The following is a 17,052-nucleotide window of genomic DNA, read 5'->3' as shown; positions in this document are numbered from 1 at the left end:
CGTTCATAACCATAATTATTTGACAATTATTCTAAAGTCTGTCCATAACAATATTATTTTCCAGTTCAGAAAACTTCTGTAATTCAGATTTGGGACCGAAAACCGAGGCTCATTTATGTGCTGCTCGATATTGAAAGTTCTTTATCTCAGTTTCGTAATATTTGAGTTTTAACATGTACAAATACATTGTACATACATACATATCAATCACAAAATAAACATTTGTAACCGAACACAAGTAAAATAATTTATTCGTCCAATATATAAATACAATTAAATTAAATTTGCTATAAAGTCGATCGATTTTTATCAAACTAAAAACATATTACTGAAACCGATTTTTATCAAATTAAAAACATTACTGAAATCGTATAAAACGACTTGCTCAGGTATTGTATGCGAGTATGTTTAAAAAGCACATATAGACTTATTTTCTGTGGTATATAAGTAGCTATATCTATCAGAAATATTGTATCGAATAGCCTTCAATGGGACAAGGACAGGGGTAGATTGATTAAATTAGCGTCGGAAAAGTCTCCTATCTGCGTGTCAAATCTAGTAATAAAACAGAGGGTGTTCTGCAAGGCTAGAAAAGGCTGAGATAAATTGATTATTTTGTGAGTTTCTGGAGGTAAGTAGAAATTTTTGTGGATAGAAAACGGAAACCGGACTGATAAAACCACTGAACACTGACTGACAGAAACACAGAGAACAGGACCATGGAAGGCAAGTCTTATCTTGGATAAAGACTGAAATAAATATATATACACGAGTACATACAAATCTTAAAGCGCTCACTATTGGCCGGCGGAGATATTACAAAAACCCAGCGTTCGCCATTGGTGGATTTTGAGGGAGGATTTTCATGCTGGCGCTTACTCATTCAACAATTGAAACACTTTTTCAGTTACGTTCCAGCCAGCAACAGCAAAGAAGAATTTTTCTGTTCCGTACCAGCGATGAAAATGCCGATCTCAAACCGCGAAATTATTTTGGAATTATATAAGCTAAACTAGAAAATGTTTGAAAATTCCGTAGCCGCAGTGCGTGAATATTCAACCATGTATTATAACTCTGTGTATAATGCATCTACGATGTTCGACATAAAACGTAAATCTTTAAATACCTTTTGTACTTTGTGGCAGTGAATTCAATGAAACCCAGAAAATTTAAAAAACATTTTAAATCTTAACTTGAGGCATTACCAAAAGTTCTAGTAAAAGTGCGACTAATGTGGTGTATCATTTTAAGAACTTCCCAATTGGGACCCTCTTTATTATACCTATTGTTTTGTTTTAAATTAATATGTTTGCACATTGTTTCAGACTCTGAAAGTCAAGTTCAGCAACAGATATATAACACAAATCACATAGGATATGTGCCAACTTCAAGTACTCGGATCGTTAAAAAACGAAATACAGCTAACAAAAAGGAGAGAAGGCGAACACAAAGCATAAACAATGCATTTTCCTACCTTCGAGAAAAGATTCCTAATGTCCCCACAGATACCAAACTTTCAAAGGTAATTTCACCGACGGAGATTGGACAGCTCGAAGTTTTCAACATTTCTAACTCAAATATGTTTTCAATATTTTATTAGCTACTAATAAGTTTTAGGAAAGTAAATATAAGTTAAAATCCTTGTAAGAAATGCTTGAAGAAAAATTTTGATGGTTTTTTTTTTTGGTTTACTTAACAGATCAAAACATTGAAGTTGGCCATATTGTACATAAACTACTTAGTTAATGTTCTTGATGGAGATCAGGATCCAAAAGGCGGATTTCGAGCAGAACTTAAGCCGGTCAGCCGTAAGATTTGTAGCGAAAAGAAACACTGCTTAAAGTCAGAAATTCAAGTAAGAAAAACATATTATTTGAGCTACTAAATTCGTTTTTATTAACTTTTTTGGTTTGAAATTTTGTACTCATTTCAATTGTTTTAAGCGAGTACCACAGTGTTGTAGACCCGACAATAATAATATATTAAAAAATAACCATTCCAAACTATTAAAACCTATATATTTTAACTTTGAAAAATACAATACTATCCTAAATTTGTTTATATTTTCAAACTATAAAAAAATACAATAATAATTTTAATTTGTCGTCACATTCATTCATCATAATCATAATCACATTGTTTTAAGCTACTCATAAGATGGATGTTGTTTTCAGGTGTTACTTTATAAGAAGTTCATTGATATCGAATCTGAAAAATATTTTAGGTTTGAGTTTTGTTATTCAGAAATAGAGATAAACAAGAGTTTCCCGCTTATTGGGGGCGTATGATATGCTATTTTGTAGATAGTAATGATGACCGAAATACACTTCTGTGTATTTTTCAAACCAATTCGATTTTCAATTCTGTTTTTCCATCTTATTGAGGTCTATACTCGGAATTTTCATGGTACACTGGATGTTTCTCCCCACCGACAATGCTTTGTTTCTGCACTGGGGTAGATATCTCAATTGTTTGTTTATTATAAGAAATAAAAGCACTTGACTCTATAAAAGAGTTCTGTGTTCGAAAAGAAACCATCCGTAAGCATAAAGCAATTTTCCCTAGTAATCCGCAAGTGAAAATACGATTGATTTTCCTAATGGAAGGGCATGTTTAGCTTCAAAAATCGAGATTGGACTTATAGGACCAGTGACCGCTTGTAAGTTGTACTTTATTATGCAATTTGGGAAGTGATAAACCGCAGACACATGCAGGCGTAATTGAGAATCCATGCTTTCCGACCGCCGCCGGCATCACGAAAAGTGGGGGTGAAATGCTCGAACCATTATTTTAATAGGGCAATCTGGTAAAAGATATGAAAGTCGGAGACAAGTGCCTAAGTGCTGTTTCAAAAAATATTTAATCCATTAAGGGTTTGATTAATCAAGTGCTTTGTCAAAACACTTCTCTGGGAAATATTGGAAATATCAAGATAATTATATTTCACGGATAAAAATAAATTGATACGTTAAATGATTTTCATTTTGTTGGTACATTTATGTACTTTTCAGCCCTTAAAAACAAACGCTTAGCATTTTTCAATACTTTGTGCTTAGGAATAATTTCCCAATGCCAATTTTTGTGGATCTTGTCTTGCCTTACAAGCCAAAACAATTAAAACTGAACTACATTTCTAAATAAAATAGTAAAGTGTTTCCATAGTGCTTCCGTGCACGTGTTATCTTTTTGTTTACTTCTTAATTATCTATTTGTGGGTACAAATTGTATACAAAAAAGAAACTATGATCTATACAAACAAAGTGAGCGCGTTAGACATCAGCCAGTACGTTTCAATTGAAACCTATGTACGTTTCGTTTAAACAAATTAAGTTACCAATTCCACTAGTTTCTTAAATATAAAGTACAAATAGATATAGTCGACTATCTATCGAGATACTATATATGAGAAAGGCCACCTACTAAACCTACTAGAAAGTTAAGAAACTTGTTTATTTTTAAATATTTCTTTTTTCTGTTAATAGGTTTTTACTAGTTCAGCTAGATTTCCCAAGATTACCGAATAAATGTAGGACAAAAGAGTCCAGTATTAAAAAAAATAAACACACATTCGGATATACATTAGATACATTTTTAAAGATTTTTTAAAACGTGTACTTCAATCCACAGTTCCAAAATAATGTTTTCAAAATACGATTTATTCAATTAGAAATAGTAATTTGTAAGAAATGGCGTAGAATGTCATTAAATTTTCTAAGCTAAGTATTTTTACTAATATCCTAAACATTACTTTGCAATCTAAATTTCAACGATTAATGCTATTTATCATTTCAGAATATTCCCATGTCGACTAAGGGCCGTACGGGATGGCCACAAGATGTTTGGGCATCGGAACTTATTCCAGAACATAATTAGACTTCCGTAAAACAGTGCAACGCGAAAAATGTAACCGCAGTTTTGATTTTCCTCTGGCTTAGATCGCGTTTGAATATTACAGCTACTTATATATCTATTTGGTGTAAAACTCTATTTTTAAGGGGAGTATTTCGAAAGACCATTCGAATTTCAGGTTCAGGTCCTCAATGATATTATTGCCAAAGACATAAAGACGTACAAAAGAATAAAAAAATTTGTTTCAGAACATTGAATATAAAAATGCCATGGAAACATAGAAGTTGGTATCTTAAATACATATATATTTCCGAAATTTTAAAGTTTTTTCACGAAAGGTGCATTTTTTAAGAAGTTTGTTTTGCAAAACAATTATCGTGACAGCCAATGAACAGAAAATACAATTTATACTTGAAATCTTTACATTGCTATAATATCCAAACGCGAGCTAATTAAGAGGAACACCAAATGGGGTCTGACTCATTTCGATGAGTACTTTCAGAATTTTAAATCCAAGCTGTGGTTACACTCGAAAACTCTAAAAATGTTGCACAGTGTAATTTATTTAAATTCTATGTCATAATAAATATATACTTATTAAGTACACTTAAATAAAATTAAATAAAAATAATACACTTAAATCACTGAAACTTATTTTGCCTATTTTTTGTACAGGGTTCCTCAGAAAAAGATTACTTAGAAAACTTGTGGTTGATTGTAACCCAACTTGATGGCAAGAGAGCAAAAAAAGTCAAATCTTCGTATTTGGCAGGTGTATGAATTTCCTCTTTAGGAACGCGTGGAATTAAACTGATAAGAAATTCACGGAAACGGAATGGTTCCACTTTTTCAACCATGTGATTGATTAAATAGTCACTACTCATAATCCAGAAACAGTTAATAACAAAATTAAATCGCCTTTTTATTTAATGCCAATTGAATTTAATTGGATAATCTGATAATCAGATTCGGGAAACGGACTATTATAAGGTGTGAATACCCCTAATCCGTGTCTCCGTTTATAGGCTGATATCGATAAAAAGTCATCGTCTGTTTGTCATCTCTATAATCAATTTTCGAGCTGCTGGACATTTGTGTGAATAAAAATAGTGTGGTGTATTGAGTAATTGTTAAAAAGCTTTAAGAAGCAGCTTTAAAAAAGATTGCAAACCCTAGCAAAATATTCAATATAATGCAAAAAAGGTATATTAACTTGGTTCAATGGCGATTTTGTCAGAATTGGTGTATTCACATCCATGTGTATGTGTGTATGTACATTTGCGTTCGAGCAGACACGACACTAATGTTAATAAATAATGGACAATTACATTACGTACACATGTTTTCGCGTTGGTTCACATATGTATTGCGAAATGCGTACATACTTCGTCGAAGACAATGGACCTTACAACTGCGTTTTTATGTAACTCCAAAGTAGTTTTGATTTCAGAAAAGAAAGGTCTTAAATTATACATACACAACTGGAATTTCGTTGAGGGGGAGAAAGAGCGAAGAAGTGTCATCATTCTTTTACGCAGAATTGGTGCATTTGTAAGAAAAAGACATTATTTGGGGCCCTTCACCTTCTGCAAGTTTAATTACCTTGTTAATATGAAATATGTGTGCTCTTCTATCCCTAAAATCGTATAAGAAAAAGTATGTAGTGTGATAGTATAAAAAAACATACATACATATGTATGTACGTGTGCATAATCCTACATATAGATGTATGTTTATATTTTCTTTTGTTGTTTCCCTATAAATTAGTTATAAACACATTTCCTTATCTTGAATTAAATCAATATATGTAAGTATGTCCATAATAACATTATGACAAGACGAATTTCGAGTCATCGCGGTGAAATTTAAGTGAGTTGGGATGGTACAACGCAGTTTCCCTCCAACTATTTCTTTGTGTGCCATGTGAGCATTTGGCAATTCAGGTTACTTTATAAGGAATTATAAGTTATCCAATTGGTAAACTCAAAATTGCCAATAAATCTTTACAAGAATGATGAAACACCCGTATTTCTATAAGAATTGTTTTTAAAAAGTTTTTAATTGGTAATCTCAACTTTGATAATAAATCTTTATAAGAATGATGAAATACCCGTTTTTCTATAAGAAATATGTTGCTGATTTTATTTTAGTATTATACAATTTCCATTGCATTCTCGAAGAGTAATATTTATTTGTTCAAGTAATCACTTTAGGTTTTATTTTACATGTTTATCGTATCTAGTTAGCCCTTTGTTTGCCAACTGAAGAATGCCTAGCAACCCCAATTGGTACTCAAATATCGGTAATCAAATCATTATTATTCTTTTCTGCAATTACTTAGTTAGGTTTCGTAATTATAAACAAATAAAATATAATAGTTTACCTAGAAACCGTTTGTTTTTTTATATAATAACTAATATACATATATTTCTTCTTTCAGTTTTGGTTAAGAAACATAAATCAAATTTCGATTTGCGGTAAGTGAACAACAAATTTAATTTAAAGATAGAGATATAAGATAAGGTTACAAATTTATAAACCTCATGGGTATTTATAGTATCATATCGAACTCATATATTGTAATGTTAGGTTGAATAGTTCAGTTTTCTCTTTTTATAATAAAAGGTAATTTAATAATGAAAATTGCCATTATTCAACTATTCAAACTAAATCGATAAATTATATTCAAAGTGTTGGTAACATTACAAAATGTGTAACTAAATAAAAGTAACGTTTTTATCCGAATACATTCTGTCAATTCAGCTGCTTTGCTCAAGTCATAGTGATAATCTCATTTCCAATAAATAAACCACAATGAATAATAAGTAAATCACAGTGACCAGAGATTTCTTGTGGGTGCTGTAAGTAATACTTACACAGAAATTTCCTAAAAAAAATTATTGAAAGGATTGATATCTCTTGCCATCTAATCTTCTAAGGTCGTACATTTGCTATTTAGTAGTCATTTGAAATATCTTTTTAAATGTACATGAGTCCGTAAAAATTTGTAAAAGCTGTGCGGAGTATATTCCATTTCGTGAAAACCGATATACATTATTTGCTTACTTGAATCAACTTAAGAACAGCGCATTGCCTGTCAGTCCTTCGAATCAATATATATATATTTGTTGGTTGGATAACACGAAAGAAATCCATTAGAAGGATCCACTGCGTGTTTGTTGATTTGTGTTTCAGTTGTCGATACATTACATGTCACAGCTTTTAAGTCAATATTCAAAATTTTCTTGTTTACCTTACAGATGGGCGATGTCGACCCCGAGACGCTGCTGGAATGGTTGTCCATGGGACAAGGAGATGAGCGGGACATGCAACTGATTGCCCTGGAGCAGCTGTGTATGCTGCTCCTTATGTCTGATAATGTAGATCGTTGCTTCGAAAGGTATTTGATAGTGACACCTATAGTTGAACTCACTTTTGAACGCTCATTTTCTTATCCCTTACTTCAGTTGTCCTCCTCGAACATTTTTACCAGCACTGTGCAAGATATTCCTGGATGAACTTGCACCAGAAAATGTACTCGAGGTCACAGCGCGAGCGATCACCTATTACCTGGACGTTTCGGCGGAGTGCACCAGGCGAATCGTTTCGATCGATGGAGCCATCAAGGCCATCTGCAATCATCTTGTGGTTGCCGATCTATCATCGCGCACATCTCGCGATCTCGCGGAGCAATGCATCAAGGTGCTCGAGCTCATTTGCACCCGAGAGGCGGGCGCCGTCTTCGAGGGCGGTGGCCTAAACTGCGTCCTGTCCTTCATCCGGGACTGCGGCTCGCAGGTTCACAAGGATACCTTGCACTCGGCCATGTCCGTGGTTTCCAGACTCTGCACCAAGGTCGAGCCCAACACGCCCTGCATTCAGAACTGCGTCGAGAGTCTGAGTACTCTGCTGCAACATGAGGACGCCATGGTGTCCGATGGCGCTCTGAAGTGTTTTGCCTCCGTGGCAGACCGATTCACACGAAAGTGGGTGGATCCAGCCCCACTGGCAGAGTATGGCTTAACCACCGAGCTGTTGAAGCGCCTCAAAAGTGTCGGAGGCAACACACACTCTTCGCTATCGGCAGCAGGAGCTCAACCGACTAGCTCCACGCAACCCGCTGCAACCACAAACTCGGATGCAATCAATGAAAATGTTGCGGCAACTGCAACCATTTCCAACAGCTCCAAAGTAAAGTCATCTGATGCCGCCGCATCCCCTCAGTCCATATCGACTACGATTTCCTTGTTATCCACACTTTGCCGCGGCTCACCCTCCATTACCCATGACATTTTGCGGTCTCAGTTGGCCGATGCCCTCGAAAGAGCCCTGCAGGGCGATGAACGATGTGTGCTGGACTGCATGCGATTCGCAGATCTCTTGCTATTACTTTTGTTCGAGGGGCGCCAAGCGTTAAACCGAGGAAGTAACAACCCAAACCAGGGGCAGTTGGCGCCACGACCCAGGCGCAATAATACCAACACCGATCGCACCCATCGACAGCTCATCGATTGCATACGGTCGAAGGACTCGGAGGCCCTTCGTGAGGCCATCGAATCTGGCGGCATTGATGTCAACTGTATGGATGATGTGGGCCAAACCCTTTTGAACTGGGCTTCAGCCTTTGGCACCTTGGAAATGGTCGAATATTTGTGCGAGAAGGGTGCCGATGTCAACAAGGGCCAGCGAAGCTCTTCCCTTCACTATGCCGCTTGCTTTGGTCGCCCGGCCATTGCAAAGATCCTGTTGAAATTCGGAGCCTATCCGGATTTGCGCGACGAAGATGGCAAAACCCCATTGGATAAAGCGCGCGAAAGATTGGACGATGGACATCGAGAGGTAGCGGCAATTTTGCAATCACCAGGGGAGTGGATGTCACCCGATCATTCGCTTCTAAACAAGGATGGAAAGAAATACACGCTCATGGAGCCGCGTGGCGATCCCGAAATGGCGCCCATTTACCTAAAGGTGCTCCTCCCCATATTCTGCCGCACCTTCTTGGGTTCAATGCTCGGCAGCGTGCGACGTGCCAGCTTGGCCTTGATAAAAAAGATCGTACAATACGCGTACCCAACGGTGCTTCAAAGTCTCAGCGAAACCAATTTCAGCGAAGATGAGGCTTCAACATCTGGGCAAAATGGTGGAAACCTTTTGATCGAGGTGATCGCCAGTGTCCTAGACAACGAGGTAAGAAATCATTGTTACTTTATAAATAATTAATAAATCAATAATGTCCGTTTCAGGATGACGACGACGGTCATTTAATTGTATTAAACATTATTGAGGAAATTATGTGTAAGACACAAGAGGAATTTCTGGATCATTTTGCAAGACTAGGAGTGTTTGCAAAGGTTCAAGCCCTGATGGACACTGATGCGGAGGAATTGTATGTACAATTATCTGGAAGCCAGGAGGAGCCAGCTTTAACGCCAAGGTCTTCGACCAGTGTTGTTGTCGCGCCAAGATCAACTTCAGGTATATTCAGACTTTCTGTTAAAGGAAATTATGTGCTTATCTGTTGTTTTTCTAAAATGTATTTTAGATGATCCTATGGAGGACGCAAAAGAGATATTGCAAGGAAAGCCATATCACTGGAGGGAGTGGAGCATTTGCAGGGGACGCGATTGCTTGTACGTCTGGTCAGACTCTGTAGCACTTGAGCTGTCCAACGGCTCAAACGGATGGTTCCGTTTTATAATAGATGGCAAGCTAGCTACGATGTACTCTAGTGGAAGTCCAGAAAACGGAAATGATAGCTCCGGTAAATTGAAAATTAATGACTTATATTTACATTTCTGAATTTAAAGTTATAACAACCTAATAATAATAAATTTCTCTTTCAGAAAATCGCGGTGAATTCCTTGAGAAACTGATGCGAGCTCGTTCCTGCGTTATTCCAGGAGTTGTATCCCAGCCCATTTTGCCCACTGCGAGTGCTCTACGCTTGGTTGTGGGAAATTGGGTCCTGCAGTCGCATAAAACCAATCAACTTCAGATTCACAACACTGAAGGACATCAAGTTACCGTGTTGCAGGATGACCTGCCAGGCTTTATATTTGAAAGCAATCGAGGAACGAAGCACACTTTCACGGCAGAAACTGTCTTGGGTCCCGACTTCGCCTCCGGTTGGTCAACGGCCAAGAAGAAGCGCAACAAGTCCAAGACAGAAGGTCAGAAGTTCCAAGTTCGAAACTTGTCCCGAGAAATTTATAACAAATACTTCAAGTCGGCCCAAACAATTCCTCGAGGGGCCGTAGCAATTCTCACGGACATCGTGAAGCAAATTGAGGTATCCTTTGAGGAGCAGCACATGGCGCCAAATGGCAACTGGGAAACCACCCTATCGGACGCCCTAATGAAGCTGTCTCAACTGATCCACGAAGATGGTGTCGTGAGCGCCTATGAAATGCATTCGTCGGGATTGGTACAAGCGCTGGTGGCCGTTTTGTCGGTTAACCATTGGGAAAATAATTCACCTCGCTGCAAGCGAAACAAAATGCAAAAACAACGAGTTTCCGTATTCAAGAAATGTATACTCGAGGATAACGTTGAATCTGCAACGAATAAGCCAAGGACTAAAAGTACTGCAAGTATTTTGATCCAGAAGCTTGTGTCGGTTTTGGAAAGCACAGAGAAGCTACCAGTGTACTTGTACGACACTCCGTGCACTGGCTACAGTTTGCAAATTCTGCAGAAACGCCTGCGTTTCCGATTGGAGCGTGCAGAATGCGAAAGCACTTTATTCGACCGTTCAGGACGAACTCTAAAAATGGAACCCTTGGCCACAATTGGACAACTATCCAAGTACCTTCTAAAAATGGTAGCCAAGCAGTGGTACGACCTCGACAGGTCTACATACTTCTATTTGAAAAAAATAAGGGAACATAGAACCGGAACCGTGTTTTCGCACTCATTTGATTTCGATGAAGATGGTCTGTTGTTCTACATTGGCTCCAATGCGAAGACTTGCGATTGGGTTAACCCGGCACAGTATGGCCTTGTGCAAGTGACCAGTTCGGAAGGAAAGACCTTACCGTATGGCAAGCTGGAGGATATCCTATCTCGCGACAGCATCTCACTCAATTGTCACACCAAGGACAACAAGAAGGCCTGGTTCGCCATCGACTTGGGCGTATATATTATTCCAACTGCTTATACGCTGCGTCATGCCCGGGGATATGGAAGATCAGCTTTGCGTAATTGGCTACTTCAGGGTTCAAAGGACGGCTTAAGCTGGACAACCCTGAGCTCCCATGTGGATGACAAGAGCCTCGTGGAGCCCGGTAGCACAGCGACTTGGCCCATTACTTGCGCAACTGACGATTCCGTGAGATATCGTCACATTAGAATCCAGCAGAATGGACGCAATGCGTCTGGCCAGACCCATTATTTGAGTTTAAGTGGATTCGAGATCTACGGTCGCGTCGTGGGAGTTGCCGATGACATTGGAAAGAGCGTGAAGGAAGCCGAGGCCAAAATACGACGCGAGAGGCGCCAGATTAGAGCTCAGCTCAAGCAGATGACCACCGGTGCACGGGTGATTCGAGGCGTCGACTGGCGGTGGGAGGATCAGGATGGTTGTGCCGAGGGCACAATTACCGGAGAAATACACAACGGCTGGATCGATGTGAAGTGGGACCATGGCGTACGCAACTCCTATCGCATGGGAGCCGAGGGAAAGTACGATTTGAAGTTGGCCGATTGTGAATATCTCTCTGTCTTCGAGGGAAATCAGTCGATGGTTACTGTGAATACAGGTGCCAAGCTAAATGACAAGGGAAACACACTCACCTCACGCAAATCGAGTTCCACACCATCTCTGCCCGAGGCCACTGAGAAGAACCAGAACCCAGAGGGTGCGTCCAATCAAACCGTTTCGGCGGATAACTTGGCCTGGAAGCAGGCCGTCGAAACGATTGCCGAGAACGTGTTTGCCTCGGCAAAGACGCAGATAATCTCAAACCAACTTGCTATCAACACATCTTCCTCGAGGGAAGCTCGAGCCAAGCATAAGGAGTCGGGTGCCAACCAAATGCATAAGGATAATATTAGTGGACCGTCACCATTGAGTCGAGAGTTGGAGCACATATCGGACTTGTCGGCCATTAACAACTCCATGCCGGCAATTAACTCAACTATTGTCTCCGACCTAGCCACTATTTCGGAGAACTTATCCCTAACTGAGCTCTCCAAAGAAAATATCTGCAGCGCTCTGACGACGCCTGCTTACAAACCCGCTGAGAGCGTCACTGCGAGTCAAAGCTCAAGCCTTCCGGATGTACAGAGTTCATCTCCGCGCGACAGTGATATCAAAAACATATCCAACATTGAAGAGAACAACAAGATGAACGCCAACAACTCGGTAAATAAGATATCTAAGGACTTGCTTGCGAGTCTCCGAACCTCGAACATTGCGAGCTGCCAGCCGGTGACACAACTTTCCACCGAGGCCCTCGAGATGATCGACAAAATGCGCGATGGCGTGGACATGATACGGAACAACTCCAATAACATTTTATCCACGGATCCTTTCCCAGTGCCCTGCACAAATGTGGCAGTCGGTATCAAAAAGACCCCGAAGGCTCAGGCACTGATAAATCCCGATAGTACGAATCAAAAACAAATTATAGTTGCAACCGAAGAGTTCCCAAGCAAGAGTTCAAAGAAGCCCAGTGTAACATTGAAACCAGCCCAGCAGCCAAACGCTGTGCTGTCCATTGTGGACATCAACGATCCGCAAATTGCAACCGAAAACGTCTCGGTACCCAGCCAGATGAGCATAAGTGTTCCTAACCTGACAACTACTTCGGCCTCAGAGGTTCCTTCTACTTCGGAGGTGGCTACCCACACCGGATTGCTGGAGACATTTGCCGCAATTGCTCGGCGTCGTACCTCCCAGGGTACCAATATACAGGATAACCAGATTATGAATGCAGATGTGAATGTGAACGAGCACGGCGATCAGAATGCATCAGGCTCATTCCTCGGCCACTCGGTAACCAGTTTGGTCAAGCTGGCGCTGTCGAGCAACTTCCACTCTGGCCTGCTAAGCACCGCCCAAAGTTATCCAAGTTTGTCGTCGAACAATAGCGAAAACATAGCCCCATCGAACCCTACAAATACTTCTACGGGTCAGCAATCGGCCTCCACCATAAATCATACTCTAACAATGAGTCTAACTTCCACATCGAGTGACAGTGAGCAAGTGTCCTTGGAAGACTTCTTGGAGAGTTGCAGGGCGCCAGCTTTGTTGGGCGACTTGGACGATGAGGACGACATGGATGAGGACAACGATGAGGAGGAAAACGAGGACGAGTACGAAGAGGTGGGAAACACTCTGCTCCAAGTGATGGTATCCAGGAACTTGCTTACCTTCATGGATGACGAGGCTTTGGAGAACAGGTTGGTGGGTGTAACCAAGCGCAAGTCTTGGGACGACGAGTTCGTCCTGAAGAGGCAATTTTCCGCGTTGATTCCAGCATTCGATCCGCGACCGGGCCGCACAAATGTTAACCAAACGTCTGATTTGGAATTATCCCCCATTGGATCTGAACTACCCAAACCACAGCAAAGCGGGCCGGAGACTATTGAACAGCCCATGCTCGGCCTTAAATTGCGAGGTCCAGGAATTGGAGGTATTCCCGAAGTGGAAATCGACTTGAACAACACCGATTGGACCATATTCAGAGCCGTGCAGGAATTACTGCAGTGCAGTCAGTTGAACAAGCTGGACAAGTTCCGAAAAATATGGGAGCCCACATACACTATTGTGTACCGAGAGGTTTCACCCGAGGCACAGGAAAGCACTGGCTTGGAGTCTGAGGAGTTTCCCCAATCGCCGGATGTGTCATCAAAAAGTGGTGCATCAACACTATCCCCCAACTCTCCCATGCACATCGGATTCAATGTAGCCGATAATAACCTGTGCTCCGTGGACGATGTTCTTGAGCTTCTCACTCAAATCAATGGTCTCAATCAATCCGATATCGATTCGGACGTCAAGGAGCTTGGTGTTTCGGCCTTGTCCGAAGATCTCTTCATCAGCAAGAAAATAACAAACAAACTGCAGCAGCAAATTCAGGATCCACTGGTGCTCTCAAGCAACGCGTTGCCGAACTGGTGCGAAAACTTGAACCAATCCTGCCCGTTCCTGTTTCCATTCGAGACCAGGCAGCTGTACTTTAACTGCACCTCGTTCGGAGCATCGCGCAGCATAGTATGCCTGCAATCCCAGCGAGATGTGACCGTCGAACGGCAGAGGATACCCATCATGAGTCCACGGCGAGACGATCACGAATTCCGCATTGGGCGTCTTAAGCACGAACGCGTTAAGGTGCCGCGAAACGAGGATTTGCTTAAGTGGGCAATGCAGGTGATGAAGACGCACTGCAATCGAAAGTCTGTGTTGGAGGTAGAGTTTTTGGACGAGGAAGGCACTGGCTTGGGGCCTACTCTAGAGTTCTACGCCTTGGTGGCCGCAGAAATTCAACGCGCCGACCTCTGTATGTGGCTGTGTGACGATGACTTGGGTGAGGACGCCGAAATCCCAGCGGAGAACACGGAGGGCAATGCAAAACCTGTTGGGTATTACGTAAATCGAAGGGAGCACGGCATTTTCCCAGCACCACTACCACAGAACACCGAAATATGTGAGAGGGTTCTTAAATACTTCTGGTTTTTCGGTGTTTTTGTGGCCAAAGTATTGCAGGATATGCGTTTAGTGGATATACCTCTATCAACATCATTTCTTCAATTGCTTTGTCACAACAAAGTCTTATCACGTAATCTCCAAAAAGTAATTTCCGATAGACGAAATGGCGATCTCTCTGTGGTGTCAGAAGAATCCGATTTATTAGAAACCTGCACTAAACTACTGCGAACTGATTCAAATAAGACGAACGCATTCGGAGGAATTCTGTCGTTGGAGAATTTGAAGGAAATAGATCCAACTCGCTATCAATTCCTACAGGAACTGCAGAACCTATTAATGCGAAAGCAGTCAATTGAGTTTGACGATACTATAAGCGCAGAAAAGAAACAAGAACTAATCAACGAGCTTAAGCTGCACACCCGCAATGGCTTGGAGGTATCTCTCGAAGACCTGGCCCTTACGTTCACGTATCTGCCGAGTTCCTCGATTTACGGATATACGCAGGCCGAGTTGCTGCCGAACGGATCGTCTGTGAATGTCACCATTGACAACCTGGAAGCCTACTGCGAACTGCTCATGAACTTCATCCTGCAGGACGGAATCGCTCAGCAAATGAAAGCGTTCAGCGAGGGCTTCAACGAAGTGTTCCCCCTGAAAAAGTTGGCGGCCTTCACTCCCTCAGAGGCGCGAATGATGATTTGCGGCGAGCAGTTCCCCCATTGGAGCCGAGAAGACATTATTTCATATACGGAACCAAAACTTGGCTACAACAAAGACAGGTATGATTACCAAGCAATTGATTTTAATTTTGCCTTATGAAACAACTAAACAATCATTGTTTTTCAGTCCTGGGTTCCAACGCTTTGTTAACGTTTTGTTAAGCATGTCGGGAGACGAGAGGAAAGCCTTCCTCCAATTCACAACTGGTTGCAGTAGCCTGCCTCCAGGAGGACTTGCGAACCTACATCCCCGGCTGACAGTTGTTCGAAAGGTAGATGCTGGCGTGGGAAGCTATCCATCCGTGAACACCTGCGTTCACTACTTAAAGCTTCCAGACTACCCAACTGAAGAGATCATGAAGGAGCGCTTGTTAACAGCAACTAAAGAAAAGGGGTTTCATTTAAATTAAAAAATTTATTGTACTCGATATTCAAGTTAATAAAATTTGAAACTTTTGTTATTTAAAGCTTACTGTTGTATAACATTATAAGCGATACTGTAAATATTTTAAAATGTTTAAAGTCAATTCTTACATATATGTTAGTTTAGATTTATCGAATATACCTAAAGTCCGGCTTACTGTTTCACAATTTCATTTAGCCAGTAAAATGGTAACTAACCAAAACAATTTATTTTATTTTTTATATAGTTTTTAAAGGACCGTGTAATGAAAGGATAAGATATTTTTTCGGGTTCTGGAATGTCGGAGTTTCTGTGGCACTAAAGCTGGAGAAAGATCAAAATAAGTAAGAACAATCGACTATATCAGAACCGCCGCTTTAAGTCTACAAAATACGCAATTTATCTATCTTTTTCTGCGAACGAGTTTATACGAACTCCATAAATTGTGGACTTCCTACTCAGCTGCGTTTGTTTACAAACAAATCGCAGCCTGTTGAAATTTAAAACAACAAATAAAAATAAAATTACGTTTACGGTAGTGATATACCCTTTATCAAAAAAAAAAAACCCTACTGAAAGTATTTAACTACTTTTTCAAATATTTTCTTAACTAACAAATTGAAAGGAAGGAATCCTTTTGTTAATACTTTGTTTACCAAATTGTTTAATCAAAAACAGCTCAGTGCGTAAATTAAGACTATCAATACGCGCGCTGAATAGCACAATTATAGCTTTTCTAACACAAAGTGCTGATGTTGCTCGCAGCAAATTTACTGAACGTAAATAGTTTTTATTGCTAGGTTTGGCAAATACAACTTTTTTTATACCCACTCCACAATTAATAAAGCAATATCATGATTTTTATTTAATACAAATCTAGTGTTATCCGATCTAAAAACATTTTAACTCGAGAAAGCTCCAAAATAACCTAAATATATAAAATTTTAAAAAAATGTTAAGGGATAGTATATTCTTGATTTTTTGGTAAACGAGAATTTGGTTCCTCAATTAAATACAAATTACTTTGAACTTTTTTAAAAGGTGTACCAAAATTGAGTATTCGGACACTTAAAGGTTCACCCTTAGAAGATTTTTAGTGATCTACCCTCTTAAATTTTTCGGTTGTTTTATTAGGCAGTACAAACAACAGTAAAACGGTAAAACAGTAAAAACATGTGAAATAAGCCATTAAAATTTTGCGACCCCTGTGCAATTCTTTATCTTCTGAGATTAATGTCTATGGTGCTTTTGACTACTTCTGTAGTTCCAATTTATTAAAATAAGTGTTACTACGCACACCTGTTTAAGCTAGTTTACTGATGGCTAATATAAAACCTAGTTATGCGGATTTTGCTGTACTTCTATAAATTTTATAAAAAGATAAGCCTTATCTCTGCTGTGCATCTGAGGTTACTTACTATCTTAAACTT

The 17,052-nt window shown here is 40.0% G+C and overlaps 2 protein-coding genes across 3 annotated transcripts; both read left to right on the top strand.

Annotated features, from left to right (window-relative positions):
- The first annotated feature begins 927 nt into the window (after positions 1-927).
- Positions 928-4,440, top strand: LOC119547455 (heart- and neural crest derivatives-expressed protein 2). The gene is made up of 4 exons (XM_037854318.1): positions 928-1,110; positions 1,326-1,522; positions 1,700-1,855; positions 3,793-4,440. The coding sequence occupies exons 1-4, from the start codon at positions 1,020-1,022 to the stop codon at positions 3,871-3,873; spliced, it is 525 nt and encodes a 174-aa protein (XP_037710246.1). The 5' UTR covers positions 928-1,019; the 3' UTR covers positions 3,874-4,440.
- Positions 4,441-4,915: 475 nt separating this feature from the next.
- LOC119548784 (E3 ubiquitin-protein ligase Ufd4) lies at positions 4,916-15,710 on the top strand. 2 transcript variants are annotated; one of them, XM_037856348.1, is made up of 8 exons: positions 4,916-5,052; positions 6,290-6,326; positions 7,110-7,249; positions 7,317-9,036; positions 9,093-9,324; positions 9,392-9,610; positions 9,693-15,279; positions 15,347-15,629. In XM_037856348.1, the coding sequence occupies exons 3-8, from the start codon at positions 7,110-7,112 to the stop codon at positions 15,627-15,629; spliced, it is 8,181 nt and encodes a 2,726-aa protein (XP_037712276.1). In that variant the 5' UTR covers positions 4,916-5,052; positions 6,290-6,326. The 2 variants fall into 2 exon arrangements, with proteins under 2 accessions (XP_037712276.1, XP_037712277.1); XM_037856349.1 differs by lacking the exons at positions 4,916-5,052; positions 6,290-6,326 and having other exon boundaries at positions 15,347-15,710.
- The last annotated feature ends 1,342 nt before the right edge of the window (positions 15,711-17,052 follow it).

The sequence above is a fragment of the Drosophila subpulchrella genome, chromosome 2L (assembly GCF_014743375.2).
Source record: "Drosophila subpulchrella strain 33 F10 #4 breed RU33 chromosome 2L, RU_Dsub_v1.1 Primary Assembly, whole genome shotgun sequence".
Taxonomy (NCBI): Eukaryota; Metazoa; Arthropoda; class Insecta; order Diptera; family Drosophilidae; genus Drosophila; species Drosophila subpulchrella.
The sequence above is the reverse complement of the archived record's forward strand: the minus strand, read 5'-3'. Positions and strand labels throughout refer to the sequence as shown.